Source organism: Conger conger, chromosome 1 (genome assembly GCF_963514075.1).
Source record: "Conger conger chromosome 1, fConCon1.1, whole genome shotgun sequence".
Lineage (NCBI taxonomy): Eukaryota > Metazoa > Chordata > Actinopteri > Anguilliformes > Congridae > Conger > Conger conger.
The window spans coordinates 4,509,882-4,535,305 of NC_083760.1; the positions used below are offsets into that span (position 1 = coordinate 4,509,882).

Consider the following 25,424-nt stretch of genomic DNA (forward strand, 5'->3'; position numbering starts at 1 on the left):
TGTGTGGTTTATTGGTGTTTATTATGAGTGCCATTGATCTGTGAAGTGAAGTGACAGTGAAGGCTGAACCATTTCAGGAAATTGCCACCCAGCAACATTACATCAGTCATTTAGCAGACACTCTTATCCAGAGTTCACATACAATCAACTGCAAATCAGAACCAGGGACAAGTGCGCCGAAAACCCTAGAGGGAAGTACAGTGCCAAGTGCAAGAGTGATCAGAGAACTAACCCTTGTAGAATAATCCCGATAAGTTAGCCAAGTAGTAGCAATAACGGTTTTGGCAACTAGAAGTGATAATTACAGCAAACATGGGTAAATTAGAGGTAGGGGGGGGTAGGTGCAGCCTGAAGAGATGGAGTCTTCAGTCTGCGTTTGAATGTGGTCAGACACTGCCGTTCTGACATCCACAGGAAGGTCATTTCACCACCATGGGGCCAGAACAGACCGCAGGTGCCAGGCGGCCAGAGGTAGCAGAACAGAGAGGTCGGGCAGGTGTGCTGGTCTGAGGAACAGCACCTGTGGACGGGAAATCGAAAAACTAGTGAGAAAGGGGCCCACCACTTAGACCAGACCTGGGTTTTATTTTTATTTATTTTTTAATATTAGTTCTCCCCTTTGGATTCAAATACTTTTCTGAGCTCGGTTGTTCTCATCGGGTGCAACGGAGCTGCAAGTGCAAATACCAAACGGTGGCGTTTGCACTTGGAGCATTTCATGGGTTCCAAAGCAGCAGCCGAGGTCAGTAAAGCAAAGAAAAGGTTTTTGAATCCAGAACGATCGCGCACTGGACCCAGTTCTAACAAGACGGGTGTGTTTCAGCCTCAGTCCCATATCCGCAAGCCTCATCCAACAGTCCGCTTTCAGTTAAGGGTTTCATCATCGACCGGGCCACACCGCGCTCCCAGCCCAAACGCAGCCTAGACCAGGGTCACCATCACAAGCTACAGGCTGTACACGCATCTTTGGAAGCGTTTCACTGTGGTCCGAAAAACCCAAAACGGTTCAGGTACCCGGCCTAGTTTCCAGAGGTATACGTACCAAGCACACTCCCAGGACCAGAGACCACACAAAGCCCTCAAAATGGCCTCCATGACCTGAGGAGAGAAGGGACACCTGTCAGTGCAGTCACTTCTCTACAGGTACACAACCATCCTAGACCCATCACTGAAATGTGGCATTTTAGTTCCAAAGCGCTGATAATTTAAACAAAACTCCCCCCCCACTGGTCTCAGCCCCATATCCGCAACTGTCACTCCTCAGTCCAGTTCTGTTTGAAGGTTTACATCACAGACCAGTGCAGAGAGCCACACCCAACAGTCACGCCACACAGAAATAAAAATAACGTACCACATATGCCGGGATCACGTCACCATAGCGGGGAGTCACTCTGGTGAAGAACTGTGGCTCTCACCTACAAGTACAACAGTAACCGTTTTTAGTCTGGATATCTGATGTTAGTCATTCAATTCCAAAAAGGCATTCAAAGGTGGGACAATGATTAAGAGCAAGGCATCAATTCAATCAAACTGCATTCACCAGCGCAAATCTAACATGAACATCTCGCATGACTACATAAAGAAGCTCATTTTATTTTTTACCCATGCACAAAGCCGAATGGAAGCTTTAGATTACTAGAAAGCATTCGATTGGCCAGCAGGTGTGCCAACCGGCCAGATGGGCCTCCGATTGGTCAGCAGATTCATGCCGATTGGCCGATAGGCAGCCTGTGGGAGTGTCTCATTCATGCAGAAGGCACGGTATTGGGCCCACACAGTCAGACGACCTCCTCTCTGCTCTGCCACGCCCAACGAGAGCCAGGGGCCACGCCCAGAACCCTGGCCCTTGGAAGCTTGGCTACTGCTCGAGCCTAAGGCCAGGATCACAAAATCACAGGCCCGCCCCCCCCCCCACCCGCCCGCCCGCCCGCCCCCCCCCCCAGGTGTTCCTATAGGGCTCACCTGGCAGCTCGATCAACCAAATCTGGAGGCCTCGGTTCTCAAAGCCTGGACGGAACAAACACAAAGATCGGTTCACACACCGCCCAGACGGAGCACAGGGCAGGACAGGCCACTGGCAGGTAAAGGTGCATTCAGGGGCAGGACAAAAGCACAAAGGTACACAGGTGTTGGCGCGCAGGTGTACAGCAGGTAGAAAAGCGCAAAGGTACACAGGTGTTGGCGCACAGGTGTACAGCAGGTAGACATGGGTGTCGGACAGTAGAGTGACCGCCGCAGGCACTGTTCAGCCCAGGCAGTCAAAGTCTCCCCGTTTCTCTGGCACGCTCTTGGAGAACCCAGGACTACAGACGGAGCCCAGATCCTTGGAAAGCGTGCATTACACAGGTCACATTAGGCCAGCACAAAGACACCCGATTCAACCAATCAAGATGCTCAAAATCAAGACCTTAAGCAGGGCCGGGTGTTGTAGCGCTGGGCTAAAACAATCGGCCCTTTCTGGAAAAGACTGGGAGGGGGGGGCAAGGGCAATCAGCTACCCAGGCAACAGAACTGCAGCAGTCACCATGACAACCGGCCTGCGCTGTCAAATTAGGAACAAAATGGCTGTTCAAGTTCGAAGAGCCTCACCTTAGGAAGAGTAATGAGCCTCAGGTCAGGGCTGGGAACTGCAGCACTGCCGGACTCCAACCCTGTAAGGTAGCAGCGTTCAGTAACACCACCAACAAACTACCATCCCTTACATTCAATAGCAGTCACTTAAGTGCAAATGTGCTCCTATCCACATGCATAGGTCTGGGTACAGACCAGAGACAACACAGTCCGTGAATCAATTATGAAAAGCAGTCAAATTAGTCAAAGCCAAGTGAGTCATATGTACAGTTTGATGGACAAGGCTCCGGGCTGCTGTCACACAGTAAACAGACCTGAAGGCAGGTACATGCAGTCTTTTATTTAAGGACTTTGAGCACTATGCAAACCATTAGCCACTGCAGCTTCTGCTATTCAAAAGCACTCCTGACACAAGCCTGGCTCAGATAAATTGAGTACTATGGGGTTCTCATTATCGAGACAAGCTCTCAGTGAGGGCAAGTGTGTCATCACTGCCAGGCTTGGGGGGCATTGTGGGAAATGTAGTTCTATTGGCTACTTACATTTCTGTACTCCTTGCCTGGGATTAAATGATTTAATCCTCATCTTCATCGCACAGGGGGAAACTACAAAGCCGTATTCACGCCTCGCACCTGAAAGCAAGCAAGGCATCAGCAATCAATCCAGAGCAGAGCAATCAACCAACCAAACCTGCAGTCATGACAACCCAAAAGCAAGGGTGGCCGGATGTAGAAGTTTAACGTCGGCCTTCGATCTCGAGCTTGGGAAAGCAGGGTGGCTGGTTTTGGGCAATTAAAAATCAGGCGAAACCAGGCGAGGAGAGATCAATAAAACTTTAGGAAACAACCAGTAAGTGCTTCATAAGAACCAGCACACGCCCGAGTTCCTCCAAGCACAAGAGACTGCCACCGGCCCCAAGGGGCCTGTCCTTTTCCTTAATGTTGCTGTCACAGTTACCATAGGAACTGAGCAGCGACCGTCGGTAAAAGTGTCACTTTCGGCTCCTTGTTGACCACGCCCCACTACAGGAGAATGGGAGTGACTTCGATAAGGGCCAACATCCTACAGATGCCTAAACAGAGCATTCGTTTAATCTACCCGGATATTATACTTAAATCAAGCTAGGTTACAGCAATGGGAGCGTTCCTGGGTAATCAGAAAATAATTTTCCGGACCATAAATGTCACGGCCAGAGATCGTGTTTGAGGAGCTACAATTGAGGAACTTCCAGCATTCATAGTAGAAAACAACCGAGCCTAACTTACCCTCTCCTGAAACGGCACACTCCCCAGCCTGCAGGGGAGGGCCAGGGGTCCCAGCAGGTGGTTCGAGGGCCAGTTGTGCAAGTCATAAGCCTCTCCATTTGGGCCCCTGGACACCTAAGATGCAGGAGCATTTTAGAACAGCAGGTGGCGCCACAGTACATTTTAAAAGCCAACCTTTACGCAGGACAGCAGAGCTCTCGCTAACATTAACCCTAAGCAAAGCAGGTGTGGCGTCCTTTCCCGCAAATGACAATGGTCTTCCAACTTGGAAAGAACACGATCGTATAGACTCTTCTGTTTAACAGACCAATTTCAAAGTCCTAAGACGATTAGGACACGTCTCAACGTACAGCCATTGCACCTAAAACTCAAAAGCTTCTGCCATTCACAAAATTATATCAAGCCTGGCTCAGATAAATTGAGTACTATGGGGTTCTCATTATCGAGACAAGCTCTCAGTGAGGGCAAGCGTGTCATCACTGCCAGGCTTGGGCATTGTGGGAAACGTAGTTCCATTGCAAGCAAGGGCCACTTACAGTTCTGTGCTCCTTCTCAAATCTCTTCATCTTCACCCAGCGGCACAGAGTTGCTGGTTACCTGAAAGAAAGTAAGGCATCAGTAATCGCACCAGAATGGATCAAACTAGTAAATGCCACCTACAATTGCTGTGGAGACATTAAATGGCCTTTACATTAAAAAAAACCACAAAATCGTTTAGATTGTAAATCATGTCCTTTTCCTTAATGTTGCCGTCACAGTTACCATAGGAACTGAGCAGCGACCGTCGGTAAAAGTGTCACTTTCGGCTCCTTGTTGACCACGCCCCACCACAGGAGAATGGGAGTGACTTCGATAAGGGCCAACAGCCTACAGACGCCTAACCAGAGCATTAATTTTAAGCAATAACTTTCCACATCTCAAATTTATACTGAGGCGAGCTAGGTTGCTGCAATGGATGTTCCTTCCCAATCAAGAAATAATTTCAGACCCTAAATGTCACGAGGAAGTGGGACTTAAGTCATTTGCACTACGACAGCAAATCGGGTTGGGATTTTTGGCAATAAAAGCACATTTGTCCCACAGACATTTATTAGTCAGCAAATGAGTAGGTATTCGATTATCCGTGAAGAAAAAAATCACATCCCTAAGCTTGTTCAACTATAACATGCATGACCCAACCGGAGTTCATCCTCGAATCTAAAAAGGGTAGTTCCTTAACACTACCATACTAAATTAACTCCTAGTACTCAAGAGTCATTCAGAGAATACCATAATGGTCTTACAAGAATTCAATGTCGCTGGAAAAACGCGTAACTTTTTCGTGCAACAGCATGAAGACAAATCTCACAAGATGCTAGCAGGCTTTGGCAAGTCTCACAGTACGGGCGACAAAAACTAGTAGCTATTTAACTACGGCGTAAGCCACAATACGAAACATACCAATTTAAAGTTTTTTATCGATTTGAAAAATAATTTGTATCGTTAGAAAACTCCCTCGTGGGTTGGTTAAATACAGCCTCGCAGAGCAACCAAAAGCTCCTTACGACTTCATGTCTCCAGCTAGAATTAAACTAATCTTGCAGACGTTCCACTTTAAATCTCACACAAATGTAAACACGTCTAACTATTTAAGATGGAACACATTACTACCGTATGGTAAAAACTAGTTTAAGGTACACATTAAACACGATGTTCATAGATTTTCGTGGAGAGCAATATATCATCCTACCATTCAAGGTCCCAGCACAAACAGGAAAGAACGTAAAGCGCTCCGGCCTCCGTTATGAAGTGCAGTGTTCTTCTCACTGATTGGCTAATGGGGGTTCACTGGAAACACTGCATGATGGGAAATGAGGTCCGTTTTTTTATAATGATGGCAAAGATTCTGAATTATGCGCAAATGAAATTTTACTAACGGGATTACATTTAAAGTCCACATCTCACGACCGTAAACTGATGCCAGTTATAAATCGAAGATTCTGGCAGAACTCACACACGATACATTGGATTTACCCTGTAAAACATGTCATGGAAATATTCAATATGAATAGAGAACAATTGGGTTAGTTTAAAAAACCATTATCAACCTGGTTTTCCACTGTATGTAGCCAGGCGGGTCCGTGTCCGCGTTGTTTCCTCTGTCTCCCCGAACAGGTTGCTGCCTACCTGACTCAAAACAGCCGAGCTTCAGCGTCAGTGGCGGATTGTCAACATCGTGAAGCAGGTCCTGTGGGAGACGAGAACCTTCAAGATCTACCAAAAGACAACTGTGGACCTCGTCACTAAAACATCTCCTCCAAGACGGTGCTGTGGTGGACTTTAATACGAACAGGACGCTGGCGAGAGAGAAATGGGGGGTGGAGCATTGGAAAGAACTCATTATATAGCTCACCCTCCTGGAAGGGACACAGGCTCAACAGAGAAACCCGGTCAAAATATTTCTTTGAATGTTTTTAGTTTTTTCTTTATTATTTTTTATTTACCCTTGTGGACAGGGATATGCCTATTTGATTATGTTCACAAAATGATTGTCAGTTTGTCTCCGCAATGTTTGAGCATGATTGCTTAAACTTTTTGAGAAAACTTTTTAAATTGGAAGAAGTTGTGGAACCAATCTGGTTTTCCACTGAATAAACTGTTACGTCCCCCTGCATGCATGTGGCTGGCTCCTTCAGGTGCAGCCCGGTGACTAATTAACTGATTGGCAATTATGTGCAGCTGCCCCCAAAAGAATAAAGGGTGGACATTTCTGCAATTAGGAGAGAAAGGTTTTGGAGATTTTGTGAAGAGGCAGTTAGGAAGGTGCCTTTTGGAGACTGGTGTGGTTTATGGTTTCAGTTAAGAGGTTTATGCCATGATTTTGTTTTCCTGTTTTTCATTCTTTTGTGAAGCGTTTTTTTTTTTTTTTGTATTGTGATTTAGGACTTTGGTTTCTTAGTAATTTGTTTTAGGTTGCGGTTGTGCCCCCATGCTCCATGGGAGAGGTTGGGTTGTAACATACTGTAGAATATTTCTTGATGTATTTATGAAACTATCTGACCAGAAAACCGAGCACTGCTAAAAAATTGATTGAATGTTTGGTGGGATGTTAGCCTATATGTTGAACAGGATGTGTTCAGTGTTACTATGCATTTTATAATGCAACTATTTATAATGGGGAAATATCTTTTTCATAAAAAAAAAATGTCAAAAGTTAAACCAAATTGTGTACACTATCTCAATGAAGTTAAACTGTTCCACTTGAGGTTTTTTACAAAAAGTCAAAACACAATTTATAATTAATAAATGTAACTTATTATTTTACCCCTGGCATTATGTATATGATTTTGATTCTTTATTATTTGTAAGTATGTTCTGGAAAGAATGATCTCTGTTGTTAATTTAGTCCATTTATTTTTACATTTTTTTAACTCCTCACACACTGCGACTAGCACACGCCTCTACGCCAGGGGATATGGATTGTGTTAGGGTGCGGCAGGGTAAGTTTTGCCTGTTTTTACTGCTCAAAGTGCTCACTGTGCATTATATCCAATGTTACCCAAAAGGTCAGTAAGATTTGAGTATATCTGCATTAGAACATTGCATTAGTGATTGTATGTGTCAGAGAGGGAAACGAGCAGTTGATTGCAGTCCACCCTATAGTCTATCTGTGATTTGAGTTCTTCCATAAACTATTTGTGACCTCAGAATGACAAAGTTCTATCTGTGTTCTGAGTGGTTTTGAGATATTGAGCTTCAAAGATTCAAAGAGGTGAATGGGCTTCAAGCAGATACAACCTTTTCAATTTTATGCTCATTTCCAAATATGCTCCTTTTGTGGTTACAAGGGTCAGGGGTTCAGTCCTTATCTGACCCCATTATCACTTGTAATACCGATGCTCATGTTTGTGAAGCAGGCCATTCATGTTCTGAGCTGAAGTGCAAGTGACCGTTTGTGTTTAGTAAGCAGTGGTTGAGGCATAGCAAAGCCCATATACAACCTATTTAAACAAGCAGCTTTCAAAGTATAGTACAGGACTGGAAAATAATTTGATGACCAGCAATGATAGAGTGTGTCGTTATGACTATAATTCCTTAGTTCTATACACGTTTTTCAACAAAAGGCCAAAATATGAACACTTGTATCCTAAGGTGTCTAGACCTCAAACACAGATAACACACTTCCTTTAAATGAAACAAACCAAGTTTCTGCTTGTGTGGCTGATAAGCCAGTAGGGGGCAGTATTTCCTTTACATCAACCACAGAAAGTGCAACGCATTAGTTTAGTGCCCTTACTAGCCTACAGCAACTAAAGTCTCCCAACCAGTCAGCCAGTCAGAAGAGAGTCAATGTGGTATGCCTAAATATCATATTAAGCAATGCACTTTTCAGCTTTGCAGTGTATCAATATCCTTATGAGTAAGGCGGCTGATATAGTTGTTATTGATTCTGTTCAGATTGTATTCTGCCAATCCCACACTAAGCCATGAACTGAGTTTTGCTCTTTCTCATCTCACCCCAGATAATCATTCGATATCACCTGAATCACAATCTACACCCACGAAATCGACTTTAATTCTTTATTTCAACCAGGAATCTCTTGATAAACGGGAACCTCTGTTCACAAAAAACAGAAACCAAAGGAAATATGTGTAACAGAACGGTGCGAGAAGCCGAGTTATAACCACTAGTCCTTCCGACCGTTGGATGCTAGTTTATATTTCACAAGCGCGTGCCGCTGCACCACGTGATAGCAGAGACTGACTGACAGGTCTGTACAAAATGGATGTAAATCTTTCGGTCTACAGTCAAGCGCTGCGGAAGATGCAAATGGTAACATGAATAGGCTACGTAGCATACAGTAGCCTACATCATCAATCGTCTCCCAGACGCATTAAGCCTTGTGTTTTAACACAAATACTATCATGTAACCAGATATTTAATGCAATCAAATCACGTGGAAACAGTTGGTAGGTTGGTAATGATTAAGCCAAGAAGTTAAACCCAGTTTCACTTGGAGGGGATTCAGAGGAGAATTTCACGCAGGGTCGATAATGAGGTGCGAAATGTAAGCCCTGTCTTTCTGACAGGAGGGACGACTGCAGAAAGATCCACTCGGTATTCGGATGAACGAATGCACAAGTCACACATAACCACTTCAAAACCACACCAGACATGCCTACTGAACATTAAGGTAGACTATAGGTACATTTTATGCACTGCCCTGCCTATTTGCGCGTGCACGATACTGATATTATGTGCTGAAGCAATTTATTATCAAAATGGTAACCTATAATAGCCTACATATTGTATAGGCTAAGTCGTCTTGAAGAACAGATACGATTTTTTTCATTTTAGTTTTTCCGCTTTCTTGAATATCAGAAAATACATTTCCAGTGGTCCAGGGCTCGTACTTCCCCAATAGGTAGGCTATACCACCTTCCTCAGGAGATAAGACGTATCAAAACCTATCACATGACTGCAGCTCTCTCGCGCACAGCCGTCTCCTACAGCCCCAGGACAACCTGGCAATCTGTCAGTCTGAACGCGGCACGTACGCGGCTCGTCTGCGCGTTTTACCTGCGTGTGTGTCGGCACAGTCATGCCATGGATGTTCTGTGGCAATATCAGTTCAGGATCATCTTGCTAGGGGACTCGACGGTGGGCAAATCGTCCTTGCTCAAACGTTTTACCGACGGCGTGTACAGCGATGTGGCGGACCCGACGGTCGGAGTGGATTTCTACGCCCGCTCGCTTGACATCGAACCCGGGGTGAAGATTAAGCTCCAGCTTTGGGACACCGCCGGCCAAGAGAGGTTCAGGTGACACACTCTTCTATATTGTCTACCAGGGCGTAAAGATATGTGCTGCTGCATACCTGTGCGTATAAGGAGGGGAAGACATAGGCTAGATGTAGGCTATTAATCTGGAAAATCTGCACACCAGGGGCGTGTTTCATGTCTTGTTTTCAAAGACAAGGTGTGAATGCCTACAGTAAGTGTATGGTAAAAATGAGGTCACTGCACTTTCGCTTCAAAATGCAGTGGTATTCCGCGCGGCGCGCTTCAGCACCAAGGCACTGACTGCAATTGTGAACCGTACAGTAGACTCGTAACGAACTAGTATAGCCCTTTAGCGCTCAATGAAATTGTCAAGTAAGTCTTGTTTGTCGGTAACAGATAGCCTACAACAGATACATTGACAACATATGTAGGCTAATTTAGACGCGTAATTTAAGGGATTGGACGGGGGTTATCTGTCCTCTGCAGAAACACAGTGTACAATTTTGACACACGCTGATACGTTAGGTCTTTTGGGTGTTACCCAATCATTCAGTTGTAAAAACCTTAACTCCAGGCTTATTTCCTGCTTAATGAGTGGTTAGTAGCGTGGCTCTTGCTCGCAGGGGAATGTGACATATTAAGCGAGCCACTGGGTACTGGAGAGGGGAAACGTTCGTTCCCTCCCCCCTCTCCCTTCCACCGCAGAGCAGAGGCGTCCGTTACACCTCAAGGCAATTACCCAACAGCATAGCCTACCCTCCTTATGAACAGCGGCAAAAAAAAACGCTTATTCAAATAGGGACCAGTGGTGACCTCCTCGGATGATATTTTGCCATCGATGAAAGTCATTCCTCAAACACACCTGTTCATCGCGACCCTTTAACACCTCTGGATGACCAGTTGCACAGCACAACAACATACATTATTACATTATTGGCATTTTGGCAGACAATCCTCCCCTGGAGCAATGCAGGGTTAAGGGCCTTGTTCAAGGGCCCAACAGCTCTTATTGCGGCTACACCGGGATTAGAACCACCAACCTTGCGTGTCCCAGTCATTTCCCTTAACCACTACGCTACAGACCGCCCTACAATTTATTTAAACCCATTTGTTTGTTCAGTTCCCTGCCATACACCCAATAACCAATTAATTAAGTATTTTATGTATTTATTAGGTATCACCACGTCCAATCAGGCGCTCAGAACGGGGAATCCAAAAGCGAGACCACAACGTAAATTATTTAGTTAGCAAAGTCTTTATTTTCTCAATGCAGTTTGAACAAGTGAAGGTCAGAAGCCAGCAAACAGATACAGCAGGGATAAGGCAGTTCGTAATAGATAGTGCAGGCAATAGGTCAGATTTCCAGCAAACAGATGTATCAATGGTAATCCAAAGAGTAGTAGCGGTCACAGGCGAAGGGTCGAAAACAAACGGGCTCATCAGACAAAAACACAATCCAGAAACAAAAGTCGAAAAACAGAAACGGGTGGACAGGCGGAGTAAGCTAAACTCGGAGGTCCAGGACAAAGCAGGGCATAACAGATATCAATCGGAAAACGCTGGAAGGTATGGCATAAACACATAACAATCTGGCTGGGAACCGAACAAACAAAGGGGTTTAAATAACACGGGTAACGAGAGGGAATGGGAATCAGGTGGGGAAACGATCAGGGAGTGAAACGGGTGAAACGAATGAATGACGTGAAACAAACTGACAGGGTGGCTACGGTGCGCACAGAGGTAACAAAAACACGGAGACGCTAACAACGCACACAGAATACCATCCACTGAAAACACAAAACCTAACATGTCCACTTTCGGATTTGACATGTTGTGTGTTCAGTCATGCTGTTCTGCGCACCGCAGTTGTAACGCGTGGTTATTTGAGTTGCTGTCACCTTCCTTGTCAGCTTGACAGGCCATTCTCCTCTGACCTCCTCTCATTAATGAGGTGTTTTCACCCACAGAACTGCCACTCACTGGATGCTTTTGCTCCATTCTCTGTAAACTCGAGCTAATGTTGTGCATAAAAATCCCAGGAGATAGCTTCTGAGCTACTCAAACCACCCTGTCTGGCACAAGGATGCATTCCACAGTCGAAGCCACATAGATCACATTTCTTCCCCATTCTAATGGTTAGTCAGAACAACAACTAAACCTATTGACCGTGTCTGCTTGCTTTGAGTTGCTGCCACATGATTGGCTGATTGGCTGACCTTACATACAATCCCTGATCACTCCCTACTCCCCAGCTAGACCACTCCGGTCTGCCAGCTCTGGTCGCCTTACGGTTCCCTCTCTACGTGCACCTGGCGGTCGAGCTGCACGTTCACACCTGTTTTCCGTTCTGGTTCCTCAGTGGTGGAATGACCTGCCTACCACTGTCAGAACAGCAGAATCCCTCCCCCTATTTCGATGCAGACTCAAAACCCACCTTTTCAAACTCTACTTTAGTCCTCCCTCCTGACTTCCCCTGCCCCTCCTTTCTGATATCCCTATCCTTGTCTAACCCCCCCCAAAAAAAAAAAAAAAAAAAAAAAAAAAATTCTGATGACAACTATGTTTAGAACAGCATTTCCTGTGTATTTTGTTAGTTTCTGGATGTGATGCTCTGACTTATGGTAGAACCTATGCACTTGTAAGTCGCTTTGGATTAAAAGCGTCTGCCAAATGACTAAAATGTAAATGTAAATGTAAAATGTAAATAGTTGCATGAACAAGCTGGTCTACAGGTCTACCTAGTAAAGTGGTCACTGACATAACCAGAACCTAAAAGATACCGAAGTCAAGAGACTCAGCAGGGGTAGCGCGAGAGGTTAAGTTGGGGTTTCCCCCTTTAGTTTGTTCATTTGGAGGATGCATTTTAAGCGTATGAAGGCCACAGGCTGCACTCACTGAGCACTTTATTAGGTATTTAATCAGCAAATCATGTTGCAGCATCTGAATGCATGAAAGCATGCAGAGGTGGTCAGGAGGTCAGACCAAATGTCAGAATGGGGAAGAAATGTGATCTAAGTGACCTTGACCGTGGACCATGGATTGTTGGTGCCAGACATGGTGGTTTGAGTATGTCAGAAACTGCTGATCTCCTGGAATTTTCACACACAACGGTTCCTAGAATTAGCAGAGAATGGTGCGAAAAACAATAACCATGCAGTGAGCTGCAGTTCTGCGGGCAAAAACGTGTTGGTAATACGAGAGGTCAGAGGAAAAGAAAGAGTGTTGGCAGGAAGCTGACAGGAAGGTGACAGTAACACAAGTAACAACGCATTACAACATTGGTATGCAGAAGAGCATCTCTGAACACACAACACATCAACAACAGCAGCAGAAGCCCAATAAGTAAAAAAATATAAGTCTAATAAATACCAAATAAATTGTTCAGTGAGTGCATGCGTTCAGATTAGGTTTACATTTCAGAAAATTATCCTAGATTTCATGAAATTAGATAAAGGCTTCGGAGATGTGCATGGAACAAAATGTCCTCAGTGGTATTCATGCCCCAGGTCACTAAGCGTAAAGTCAACTGTTGAAGTGAAATGTTTCTGAATTTCAGTTTTTCACTAATCAGAATCCCAACCTTTTGAATTCCCTATTGTTCTGACGTATATCTTATAGACTGGCAATCTGGCACTAGGGCCTTTTCTGTAAGTGTAGCCTAAACAATATTATTCTCTTGTCGCTATCGTTTCGATTTTAGTCGCTGTATTTACGAGTCTCCGCCGTTGGAAATTAGCCCCAAGGGACCTTTAGGATCGTTAGGATTTTTCCGTTTCCACCAAAACATTCTGTGGGTTGTAACCATGCCGCTAAAACTGGTGCAAGGATTTCCGCTTCGTATTGACAGACCTGGTACGCACTGCACAAATGCTGTGATCTAGCTATTTTTCTCCACGGAACAGGAAGTCGCACGCCTCGCTCGTGGTCCGCGTGGTTAAGTACGCCAGTAAACGCTTCTGCTTCCTGCGTTTTATCCCACGGCGGGCTCTTCACAGGATTGTAACCGTAATCGTACTTCTAGCAACAGTGAACACGCTTGGCCCCTTAGTGCTTCAAGTGCACCAGTCCTCGCTTGTGTCAGAACCGAACCCATTATTCGTTCTTTTAATAGAGCCCATACAATACACCCATCTGCAACGCTACGAGCACATCACTGTATTGTACTGCAGAACTCAAACTCCCTCAGTTTTGAAAACCATTTCACCTTATCGGCCATGAATTTGTATTACCACAGCCAAAATAAACGTTTGCCTGAAACAATCCGCACACTTCTACCCACTCACGCGTCTGATAAGAAGTTCCACTGCTTGGGTTTTGTCAGTCTTCAAATACCCCCGTAAATGTTCAATGCGGTTGAGGTCCGGTGATTGTGAATTGTGCAGCACTCCTTGCTCTTCGGTGGTCTTAAACTTTCCAGGATTACACGAAACCCCCCCAGATTTTCAATGTGGTCTCAGACTTTTGGACCCCACTGTATATTCTTTTTCCTTTTCTCTGTACTTTCTGTAATTAATTAATTATTCTTCACTCTCTCCCTTTTATTCTTTTACTGTAACTCTCTTCTCCTTTTCTCATTTTCCTCCTCGTTCCTAATTCACATCTTCCATTTCTTCACTCTGCGGGCGGGAACCCACTAAAAAAACAGCATGTCTGAGTTGGGCCTAAGACTATGTTTGTTCTTTTAAGCATTGTATTTATTCCTGCAAAATAGAGCTCAGAATGTGTCGGTCAGGTGTGAAAACAGCTGTGACATTGGAACTTCTTGTTAACAACGAAAATCGAACCGCAATAAACACAGCAACGGGATGCGAACACGCGTGGTTATATAAAAGGTTAAATAAAAGCGTTGAAAAAAAAAACCGCCTCCTTCTCGCGCAGCAGGAGTGCGTCTGCGGTTTTGAGACTCGCTCGCTCTCTCTCGTCAGATCTTACATCACAGTACGAGTCGCGTTTCCGATCTGACGCGAAAGTTTCACTGGAGTCAAATGGTGTCAAACGGTTTTTTTGGTTGTTGTATTTCGATCAAAGTCGGGAAATGCAGGAAACCTGTTAATAGGAAAAAATTAAGTATAATTTCAATATCTGCCTCTGTAGGATAACGACAATAAAATATACTAAATATCAACATAACATGCTGTTTGATGTTTCTATTAAAGTGCCTAAAAAGGTACAAATGCTTGTTGCTGGGACAGTACCTAATAGAAACATAAAATCGTAGCCCTCGGCAGCAAAACTCAGTGACACCTGTACACCAGCTTGTTAATGCAAATATTTAATCAGCCAATCGTGTGGCAGTAACTAAATCCATACAAGCATGCAGACATGGTCAAGAGGTTCAGCTGTTGTTCAGACCAAATGTCAGCATGGGGAAGAAATATGATCTAAGTGACTTTGACCATGGTCATGATTGTCGGTGCCAGACAGGGTGGTTCGAGTATCTCAGAAACTGCCGATCTCCTGGGATTTTCACACACAACCGTCTCTAGAGTTTGCAGAGAGTGGTGTGAGAAAAAAAAAACATCCAGTGAGCAGCAGTTCTGCGGGCAAAAATGATTTGTTAACGTGAGAGGTCAGAGGAGAAGGGCCAGACTGGTCAAAGGTGACAGTAATGCAAATAACCACATATGTGCTATGCAGAAGAGCACAACTCACCACAGCTTTAAGTGGATAGGCTACAGCAGTGGGAGACCAATAAGTCAAAATAATAAGTCCAATAAATACCCAATAAAGTGCTCACTAACTGTATGCAGCCTTTTTTGCTTGGAAAATGCTCTAAGGGAATGTTACTGCAGGGTACATTTGGGAAATTTCGAACCTTGAAGAACAAAAATGTATTTGTCGGGAGCGGGACAAGCTCCAGCTGACTCCCGCCCCCTCCACGGGTTCCTATTGTTCTCATGCAGAACCCACCCACCACAAGGAGCTCAGAACGAAGCAGGTAAAGGGCAAAAGCTTGATTTTACTTATTATTTAAAAAAACACAGAGCATGCCACAAACTCGCACCAACCTCACCCCCCTTCGACTTCCCCACTACTCCTACACCAACCCCCCCCCCCCCCCCCCCGTACCCAGAGCCCGGCACAGGGAGAGCGCAAACCCGTCACACAACACACAAAGGCAATCACGGCTAAACTCCCCAGTGACCAAACAGCACTCCAGTGTTTCCCACTCAGGGCCCCCCTGCTACCTAGCCCATGCCCAGGAGGGGGGGGGAACCCCACTCAAAGGGGAAGTCAACCAACACGGGCGGGGTCTCACACACCCACTCACACCTTTCACTTCTCCACACACACAACAAATCGCTAAAATTCCGTTCGCGGAACCCAACATTCAGCCCCCGGCGTCTCTCTCTCTCGCGTCTGCCCCTTACCTGCTTCTTTTAACCCCGGCTTCATTAGACAAACAGGAAACGGCTGCGTCACGGCCCCCAAACCCGGCAGCCGGCACGTCACACGCGTGGATCCATGTGCCCCACTTAACTCTCTGGCAGATCCAGCCCAGCCGCCAGGCTCCTGACATATCTTCACTGTCACTTTATTTCTGAGGACGTACCTGTTGCTCAGTGTAACACAAAGCCCGTGTTTAAAGCTCGGCTGTGCTAGCTAAGAGGCTAGGCTAAGGCTGACGCCTGTGTTTAAAGCTCGGTTGTGCTAGCTAAGAGGCTAGGCTAAAGATGGCACCTGCGTTTAAAGCTTGGCTGTGCTAGCTAAGAGGCTAGGCTAAGGCTGACGCCTGTGTTTAAAGCTTGGTTGTGCTAGCTAAGAGGCTAGGCTAAAGATGGCACCTGCGTTTAAAGCTTGGCTGTGCTAGCTAAGAGGCTAGGCTAAGGCTGAAGCTCGTAAGGAGGTGTGAAGGATTATCACTCTGGTGCTTAACAGCTGTCGTTAAACTAAGAGTTTATGAGTTTCCCAGAAGCGCATCAGCGGATTTTCATGTCCACTGATCTTAATTTTTACCCTGTCCCGAAAAGGCCCTTATTACACACACACACAGAGACACAAGCACACACACACACACACACACACAGACACAAGCACACCAACACACACACAAGCACACACAAACGCACACACACAAACACAAGCCCACACACATTCTTATTCTTAGTTTGGATACGGTTATCTATAATGATGACAGTGCACTACATTACCTGCTCTTAGCAGATGCATTACAATGCAGGAGAGCATAAGTGTGTCTACATGACTCATCTGAGTAACTGCAGCTAACAGCCTTGCGAAAACATTCCCCGACCAGGGAATACAGATATAATATCACCAACGCGTGATATGAAAGTGAACAAAACGTTGTGGTTCCCACCGTTCGTTGTTACCTGTATTTCATACATTAGCTTTTCCATCTGCCACCATAGCCCATGTGTATAGTAAGCTTGCTGTGTTTGGTGATCGTGTGTGCAGTGTAAGCATGCTGTGTTTGGTGATAGTGTGCAGCATTCTGTAACGGCGTCTGAAAGGGCTTTTTCCACATGGATCAGCTGAACAGGGTCGACGGACTGTCTGGTGGTAGAGTGGGGTCCTGTTCCCCCTACTGCAGATACCTCTGGTCTAACACACACTCTCCATCTCACACACCATTCTGTGTTGTATCTGTGAATATTATTTTCATATATTTTATAATGGTGCCCTCTGTTGTATAATGTAATTTGGTGACGGGTGTGTACGTATCGTTATTCCTGCCTCATGTTTACATTGTTTCTTTGCAGCAAAACAAGTTTCTCTAGTAGAGACAATACAGTGATGAACTGATCACACACACACATCCATGTGTGCACACACACATCCTCTCACACACACACACACACACACACACACACACACACTCAGACACACATATCCATGTATGCACACACACACCCACACTCACTCACTCACACACACACACACACACACACACACACAGACACACACACACCCACACTCTCTCACACACACACACACACACACATCCATGTATGCACACACACACACCCTCAGACACACACAGTCACATTCACAGTTTTCTGCCTTTTCTCCCACCCCTCTCCCCCCCCCCCCCCCCCCCCTTCCCCCGCCCCCCCTGCAGGTCAATCACGACCTCCTACTACCGCAACTCGGTGGGCGGGCTCCTGGTGTTCGACCTGACCAACCGGGCGTCGTTCGAGCACGTGCGCGACTGGCACCGGGAGGTGAGCGAGCACGTGCTGCCGCACCACATGGTGTTCCTCCTGATCGGGCACAAGAGCGACCTGGGCCGCGAGCGGGCGGTGCCGCGCGAGGAGGCGGAGCGGCTGGCCGCCGCGCTGGGCGTGCGCTACGCCGAGACGTCGGCCAAGAGCAACAGCAACGTGGAGCGCGCCTTCCAGATGCTGACGCGCGACGTGTACGAGCTGATGCGCTCCGGCCACATCGCCACGCGGCAGGGCTGGGACGGCGTCAAGAGCGGCTTCAACGGCAAGATCCTGCTGCCCGCCGAGGAGCAGGCCGCGCCCGAGAGCAAGTGCCAGTGCTGATTGGTCGGTCCGCGCCACGCCCATAACCCCCCCCCCCCTCCGCCCCCCTGCAGTGTTTCGACTCCCCGCCTTCCGGACGCCGTTCACCCCTGTATGCGCTCCGCCTCCTGTCCTGTGACGTCATCATCCTGCGACAAGGCCTCGGCAAGACCTGCGGCGTCACGATCGTGCGACAGGGCCTCCGTCCCCTGACATCACCGTAACTGCGCCGATGCGCCAGTCAGGTGACGTCGTCGTCATCATCATCCTGCATCGGGGCCTCTGTCCTGTGACATCATCACCGTGCAACAAGGCCTCAGGAGCCCGAGGCCTGTGACCATGTGACCATGTGACCATGTGACCATGTGACCGTGGGGGGTGACGCTCCTTAATCTGTGCCCCAGGGTCCCGGCCTGTGCACCCCACTGGATTATCCCTGACGCCGTGCGGCTTTGAGCTCGTCAGTGGGATGAGCCGCTGTTGGGAGAGACAGTTACCCGGTGGAGACGCACTTTTCCTCTGGGGGTTAAAAAACTGAAGTTGGGAGAAGTCTTAACGCCCTTTTCTGGTGGCCCTGAAATATAGGACTTCTGAGGGACTCAGATCAGGGACGTTGTGGTATCAGTGTACGACGATGCTCCCCCTCTTATATCAGACTGCCTTCAGTTCCCTGACCTGATTACACTGAGCTGTAATCCCCAGGTACTGTGGACTGTACCATTACACCAACAGGAGAGGGGTGGCCAGAGTATCTGCGCAGACGCAAAGATCTTGAGCATCATATCTGAATTCACATTTATAAAAATCATTCCCCCACCCCCATTGTGCAATGTGACTAGATATTTGTGTGCGCCCAAGCCAAACCCTGCTCGCTTCAACCACACACCGCACGCATGTCTAACAGCACACTCTAATCTATCAGGATCACTTTTTCAGCTTTATCATGAACTTTGTGCAGTTATGGGATCACAGCCAGATTCAGGCTGGTTTATTAGACATGTCACGCCTTGTTCTGATTGGATGATTCAGGCTGGTGGTATAGACGTGTGAAGTCTTGTTTTGAGGCTATGATTCAGGCTGGTAGTATTTGAACGTCCAGATTTTCTCCAGATGAATGATTGAGTCAATCAGCTCACAAAGACTACTCTGTTTCTGACAACAGATTTCACTCAGAAAAAACATGTGCGCACACACACACACACACACACACACACACACACGCACACGCACACACACACACACACATGCACACACACACACACACACACACTCTTCCCAACTGAAAGGTGAATATAGAGAGTGTGCCAGGACTGCAGTCACCCTCTCAGGTGATTCAGAGTAGCCCGTGAGCAGAGATCACGCTGTATTCGCCAGGTGACTCGATCGTAAAAAACAATCACAGCGTTTTAACAGCACCTGGACTCTTGTCTCAAAAACGGGTACCCCGAAGAGAGGGTACCCGGTAAACAGGGAAGAATCATGTCGGGGGATCGATGCCCTGGGGTTAAATCTCAGCCACAGAGTTAGTCTTCAACCTGCACTCCTCACACATTTCTGTCGTGAGCTGAACGTTGATTCCGGGTTTTTGTGGGCGCGGTTGAGGCCTGTCACTCATTCACAGACCTGCAGTGAGCCTGCAGGCTGTGGGTTTGGCTCCCCCAGGCCTGAGACGGGCCTCCAGAGGCCCAGGTGACAGTTTTGGTGTGGGTGGCTTTTGGGGTTTGGGGCGCAGCGCTGGCGGCGGTTACACGTCCCGGGCCTGTCCCTGGGAGCCGCGGATGTTTCCGGAAAGCCGAGCGAGCGCGGCGGAATCACGCTCCGGGGTCCGAAGGTCGCCGGCCGCAGGGTCTGACCCGGTTACCGTGGCGACGGCTCTCCCCTTCTCGACGAGTCCAACCGGGCAGGCGAAGCCGACCGGAACCGTCCGCACTAACGAGGGCGAGGAGCCGGGGCTGAACGGGATTTCAAAATGGAGTCGGAAAAAAAGATAACGACGAAACGAGCTGCTCATAAATCACAACCAGTATTTCCACAGCACTGTGGTGCCTGCCCAAGATCCCAAGATCCCGCTAAGACTAGTTTCTCTTTCGTTTTCACGCCACTGAAATCCCTCACTGCTATTCGCTGCTGCAGCTGCGCTCGACTGGTGACCTTTGAACCCCGGCTGTACGCCCGGCTCCGTCCCGTCCTGCCAGTAAGTGGGCCGTGTTCGGGAAGCCCCGCTCTCCCGGGACAGCATGTGATGTTTTGCTGTGTCGGACTGTGTTAGTGTTCAAGATTCCATTCGCATTGTATTGCACTGAGCTGTGAGGTCACACCCATGCTTCTGCCACTGCTAGGCCTCACTGTATTCATGAAGCCTCCCCTCCCACAGAGCGAGAGAGAGAGAGAGAGAGAGAGAGAGAGAGAGAGAGAGAGAGAGAGGAGGGAGAGAGAAAGAAAGAAAGAGGGAGAGAGAGAGAGGGTGAGAGAGAGAGAAAGAAAGAGGGAGAGAGAGAGAGGGTGAGAGAGAGTGAAAGAGGGAGGGAGGGAGAGAGAGGGAGAGGGATAGAGAGAGAAAGAGGGAGAGAGAGAGGGTGAGAGAGAGAGAAAGAAAGAGGGAGAGAGAAAGAGGGTGAGAGAGAGTGAAAGAGGGAGGGAGGGAGAGAGAGGGAGAGGGATAGAGAGAGTGAAAGAGGGGGAGAGAGGGAGAGAGAGAGTGAAAGAGGGAGAGAGAGAGACCGTTTCCCAGGGTTTCCATGACTACTGTCCCCAGAAGAGGCCATATGTTCAGTGGAAGGTGTGTTTTGCTTGTTCCACACCCTGTTTTATTTGGGGGGGAGTAGAGGGGTGTTCGGTATGACAGGGGTCTTGCTAGAATGTTCTGCAGGAGCACAGAAGCTGAGACTTTTGGGAGACTCTCAGAACATTCCAGAAATCCTCTGCTGCCTGTCAGTGAAGTAGTTTTATTTCTTTCTTTCTTTTAACCCACTGACCACTCGTCTCGTGCTGGACGACCTGTGTGGAAGACCTCCCACGCAAGGAGAGCTGCTCTCCCGCCCTGCTTTACGTTTCTCCATCCTGTTCGCTCCTCTCACCTCCCGGTCAGACGGAGCCCGGGTTCCCAGTCCTGGAGAGCCGAGTCAGCACCGCCAACTCCTCCAATCGGATCCATAATACCGGCTGTCTCTGCCCTGTCGTTGGCTGCCTGGGCATGTTAGTGCTCCATTAGTATAAAAATAAATAATAAATTTAAAAAAAAAAAACAAGAGCTGACAGGAGTCTCACCGGGAGGGCAAGAGTGCAGAGAGAGGGAGAGCGAGAGAGAGAGGGAGAGAGGGAGAGGGGGATGGAGAGGGAGAGGGAGAGGGGGATGGAGAGGGAGAGGGGGATGGAGAGGGAGAGGGACAGGGGGATGGAGAGGGAGAGGGACAGGGGGATGGAAAGGGAGAGAGGGAGAGGGAGAGGGGGATGGAAAGGGAGATAGTGAGGGATAGAGAGGGAGAGAGCGAGGGATGGAAAGAGGGAGAGAGGCACACCAATTGATCTGCACTTGACCAGCTTTACACACCAGTGTCATTAGTGCGATCAGTAGATGTCTTTAGGCTAACATAACCTCCATAATCTGCTGTCTCAGCCAAGCTGCTTGCCATAGTAATGGTCAGTATTGTATTTAACAGCTGCCTACACAGTTTTATTATGATATATTGTGTGCAAATCCCGTTTATTGCATTGTTTCATCAAATTAGGCTCAAAGTAGCAGGCTAGCATTTATACCCTTACTCAAAAGTAGTACATCAAGTTTAAGTGACTTAAATTTATAAAATGGAAATTCGCCCACTTTAAGTATTTATTGGAACTGTACTTTAAGCATAATGTTTAGGAACTGGTCGAAGTATCCTAAATTGGTAGATTTGATAGAACCGTGATCTACATTTCTGGAAAGTAAAGTACAGTGAAAGTGCACTTTAGGTATACAGCCTGGGACTTAGTTCAGAAAAAGTGCACTTAAGGCACTTTGAGAATGTTTTTTTTTTTTGTAAGTGTTACTGGGACTGCTGTGTTGATTTCAGGGCCTCTATTTATGAAAATACTGATATTTTCATACATCCTGGTCATGTTCCGCAACTTCAGCCCTGTATGATGTCACAGTGACGGTATGCAAATCATCTCCATGGAAACGGCTCAGTGTCTCGGCTCTTGACCTCTGAACACGTTGCTGTAATGTTCTGGTGATGTTATTTCACCGTCTTTGGAGATATTCTGAAGCGGGAGGGTCCAACATCCTCCTGCCTCCAGAAATAAATATTTTAACCAAATTATCATTTTGGCCGAAACGTGGTTGCTTTGTGGCAACAATTGTTTGGTTGAATTCCCATTTGTTTTGATGTTTGGGGTGTTGGAAATGACACTTAAATTGCATATTCCACGGCAAGGCAGAGGAACAGGGTTAACACACAGGCTTCAAAGAAGCCTGTAGCTTTTAAGATTGTAAGAGATGTGCGCCCTCTTGTGTTAGGTTTACAACATTGCAAATGACCTCATTTTAATTCATGAACAAATTCTGATATTTTATAACACAAAAATAAAACGTCACGTATAACATTATCTTATCGCGATTGTAAAGGCACATATCTGCTATTGTATATAGCTAATTTTTTACAGTATATATGAGTGATTTAGTTTTTATTTTAGAACACAGTAAATACTACTCATAACCATACTTGAAATTGTGTCACTTTTAAAAACAAAATAAAAACACAAAAAAGCTTTAAAAAAAAAAAAACTTCTACCAAGTAATACAAGTGAAATATAAAACTAAAAGTGAACATCTTAAAGGCATGAAAATGACAGTTATTAATACGATTGTTGTTATTGTTTTTGTTGTCATGTGCCTGGGAAGCCTTGCTTAGCTTGGTTGGGGGTGGTTGGATGGGGGGGGGGGACACAGCTGACCTGTGATGAAGCACAGTATGGGGGGGGGGGGGGGCTCTCAGCAAAACGCAAGAGTTGAGTATCTTGTGTGCAGTCACTTTGTGTGCTCTTTGGTTTCCCGTTGGGCTCTGTAGAATAAACGCTGAGATATTATTTCCATTGTGATTTCATATGTGGGGTGTAAGACAAAAAATAAATATGATATATTATTTATGTTAAGCCAAAGTGTAATCTTTGATATTTATATATTCACACACACAAACACACACACACACACACAAACACACACACATGCATGCCCAAGCAGTGGTGTTCCCAGCCCTGTTCCTGGAGCTCCGCTGTCCCGTGCGTTCCCACAGCAACCCAAACACAGCACACCTGACTTCACTCCTACTCTGATTCTACTCGATTAGCAGCTCCAACACATCCCTAACCGCTGAATGAGTCAGGAGTTCTCTGTTCGGTTTGCTGTGAAAACTGACAGAAAACACCTGGGTCAAATATGTCATTGTTTACATTAAACTAAAAATGTTAATAAAGAAAAAACATTTTTTACAAATATTTTTTTTTGTTGCTGAGCTTGTCTGGTGTATTGGAACCAATGAAATACTCTCAAAAGTGCAAACCCTGGTCTGCTACAGGATGGCGAATATCCGGGAACAGCGTTGGGAACCACGGTCTCCAATTACCCACAGTGCACCCTGACAGTAAGAATCCACTGTGAAAATGTTAAAGGCACAATAGGTCATTTCTGACTTCTGACGGTGAAGAGAGGAATTGCAGAAACAAACACCCTCAAACCACAACACCGTTTATCCCACCCCGTCTCTGTGAACGCGCTGACATTGAAACGCCATCGGCTGTGGCAATTAGAACCAATTTTCAACCAATGAGCTTGAATTATTGTACAGTTATACAAGTTTTGGGACAGAGTGCCGGCCCGTCAACTGCATATTTCAAAACCCGAATTTAAGGACTATAAACACAGGCAGAGGGTGAGGCAATATGTCAGTGAGCTTTTTTCAGTGATAAGAAGGGATTTACAGTGGTCTTGGAACACTCTTACCTCTTGTACCTTTAAGTGTAGTGTTAATTCAGCACTAAAGGCACTAGCAGTGCTTGTGTTAAAGTGCACTCAGTGTAAACTGTGAGAGAGAGATTGTGACAGTTGATATTTAATGCTACATGCTTTCACCCAGACAGAGACAGACATGCCCAGCGTCAGGCTTGTGTGGTCGTCCTGGTTACGGGTCATCAGACCAGCAATCTGGTCCTGAGTCATAATCCCCCACCACCTCGCACACATGCACACACACACACACAAACACACACACACACACACATGCACACACATTCACACACTCACACACACACACACACATACACATGCACACACACACTCACGCACACATACACACACACACTCTCACACACACACACATACACATGCACACACACACTCTCACACACACACACATACACATGCACACACATACACACACACACACACTCACACTCACGCACACACACACAAACACACACACACACTCACACTCATTCACACACACACGCACATTCACACAGACACACAAACACACTCACACACACACAAACACACACTCGCACATACACACACATATACACAAACACACATTATTCCACAGGAAGAGGTTTTCAGCGAGCAGCTCAGAACAGAAAACCCCCAGAACTGGAGTCTTGATACGCCACCGTCTCCTTTCCTTAGGGAAAACACCTACCTTTGATTATTCTCCCTCATTCGTTCATTCTTTCTTTCTCTATCATCCTGCTTAATCCTTCCTCTCTCGCTCTCTCTCTCGCTCTCTTACTCTCTCAGTACTCCTCCCTCAGTCATGTATCAACAAGAACAAGTGGAGAAAGTATGCCTCCGGTTACCTCCCTCCCTCTCTCTCCCTCCCTCCCTCCCTCCCTCTCTCCCTCCCTCTCTCTCTCTCCCCCTCCCTCTCTCCTCCCCTATCGCACATGCAAAAAAGAAAAGAAAATAACTTTATCAGCTTCACTTCTGGAAAGAGGAACACACCAGGAACTCGCCTTCTGTTGTCTCTCTGAAAGGGAGGCATTCTCTCTCGCTCTCTCTCTCTCGCTCTCTCTCTCTCTCTCATACACACACACACTATATGAGAGCACTTCTCGTCGCTGACACACTCCGACGTTCCTGGATCCGCTTACAGCAGCGTCTCCGGATTCTTCTCCAGACTAGGAGCTGCTTCCTGCTCGCCTAGGAAACTTTGGTGGACACCCTTCCCGAAATCCTCCAGGCCTAACCCTCTCCCCCCCTCCCTCCCTGTGCCCACCGGAGGGGGCGCTTCACCAGAACCAGAACCAGAACCCGCGGCAGCCATGGACCTGTCGCTGTGGCAGTACCAGTTCCGGGTCATCATGCTGG

At 46.8% G+C, this 25,424-nt stretch overlaps 2 protein-coding genes, 1 long non-coding RNA gene and 5 other non-coding genes across 8 annotated transcripts in view; 2 read left to right on the forward strand and 6 right to left on the reverse strand.

Moving 5' to 3' along the window:
* Positions 1-2: 2 nt before the first annotated feature.
* Positions 3-6,119, reverse strand: LOC133121904 (uncharacterized). The gene is made up of 10 exons (XR_009708054.1): positions 5,924-6,119; positions 5,566-5,672; positions 4,373-4,433; positions 3,837-3,950; positions 3,114-3,203; positions 2,590-2,651; positions 1,963-2,007; positions 1,352-1,415; positions 1,043-1,098; positions 3-520 (listed from the first exon to the last, which is right to left on the reverse strand). It is a non-coding gene; the product is annotated as an uncharacterized LOC133121904 (long non-coding RNA).
* On the reverse strand, positions 2,209-2,339 carry LOC133110687 (small nucleolar RNA SNORA44). Its single transcript, XR_009704892.1, has one exon. It is a non-coding gene; the product is annotated as a small nucleolar RNA SNORA44 (small nucleolar RNA).
* On the reverse strand, positions 2,987-3,070 carry LOC133110639 (small nucleolar RNA SNORD103/SNORD85). Its single transcript, XR_009704880.1, has one exon. It is a non-coding gene; the product is annotated as a small nucleolar RNA SNORD103/SNORD85 (small nucleolar RNA).
* Positions 3,493-3,630, reverse strand: LOC133110649 (small nucleolar RNA SNORA16B/SNORA16A family). Its single transcript, XR_009704883.1, has one exon. It is a non-coding gene; the product is annotated as a small nucleolar RNA SNORA16B/SNORA16A family (small nucleolar RNA).
* LOC133110643 (small nucleolar RNA SNORD103/SNORD85) lies at positions 4,240-4,323 on the reverse strand. The gene has a single exon (XR_009704881.1). It is a non-coding gene; the product is annotated as a small nucleolar RNA SNORD103/SNORD85 (small nucleolar RNA).
* On the reverse strand, positions 4,563-4,700 carry LOC133110652 (small nucleolar RNA SNORA16B/SNORA16A family). The gene has a single exon (XR_009704884.1). It is a non-coding gene; the product is annotated as a small nucleolar RNA SNORA16B/SNORA16A family (small nucleolar RNA).
* Positions 6,120-9,306: 3,187 nt separating the features above from the next.
* Positions 9,307-18,106, forward strand: LOC133136453 (ras-related protein Rab-39A-like). Its single transcript, XM_061253940.1, has 2 exons — positions 9,307-9,638; positions 17,680-18,106. The coding sequence occupies exons 1-2, from the start codon at positions 9,424-9,426 to the stop codon at positions 18,104-18,106; spliced, it is 642 nt and encodes a 213-aa protein (XP_061109924.1). The 5' UTR covers positions 9,307-9,423.
* A 6,915-nt stretch (positions 18,107-25,021) lies between these two features.
* rab42b (RAB42, member RAS oncogene family) overlaps positions 25,022-25,424 on the forward strand; it is an 8,368-nt gene continuing 7,965 nt past the window's right edge. The window contains 1 exon segment of the mRNA XM_061220244.1: positions 25,022-25,424. This exon segment is cut by the window's right edge and continues 172 nt beyond it. Within this exon segment, the coding sequence (XP_061076228.1) occupies positions 25,379-25,424 (46 nt within the window). The 5' untranslated portion in view covers positions 25,022-25,378.

What these genes read in the sequence shown, in the direction of transcription:
- LOC133136453 (XM_061253940.1), top strand. Translation starts at nt 9,424, where the DNA reads ATGGATGTTCTGTGGCAATATCAGTTCAGGATCATCTTGCTAGGGGAC. An exon ending in GCCGGCCAAGAGAGGTTCAG is followed by an intron (nt 9,639 to 17,679) that starts GTGACACACTCT and finishes CCCCCCCTGCAG; the next exon opens with GTCAATCACGACCTCCTACT.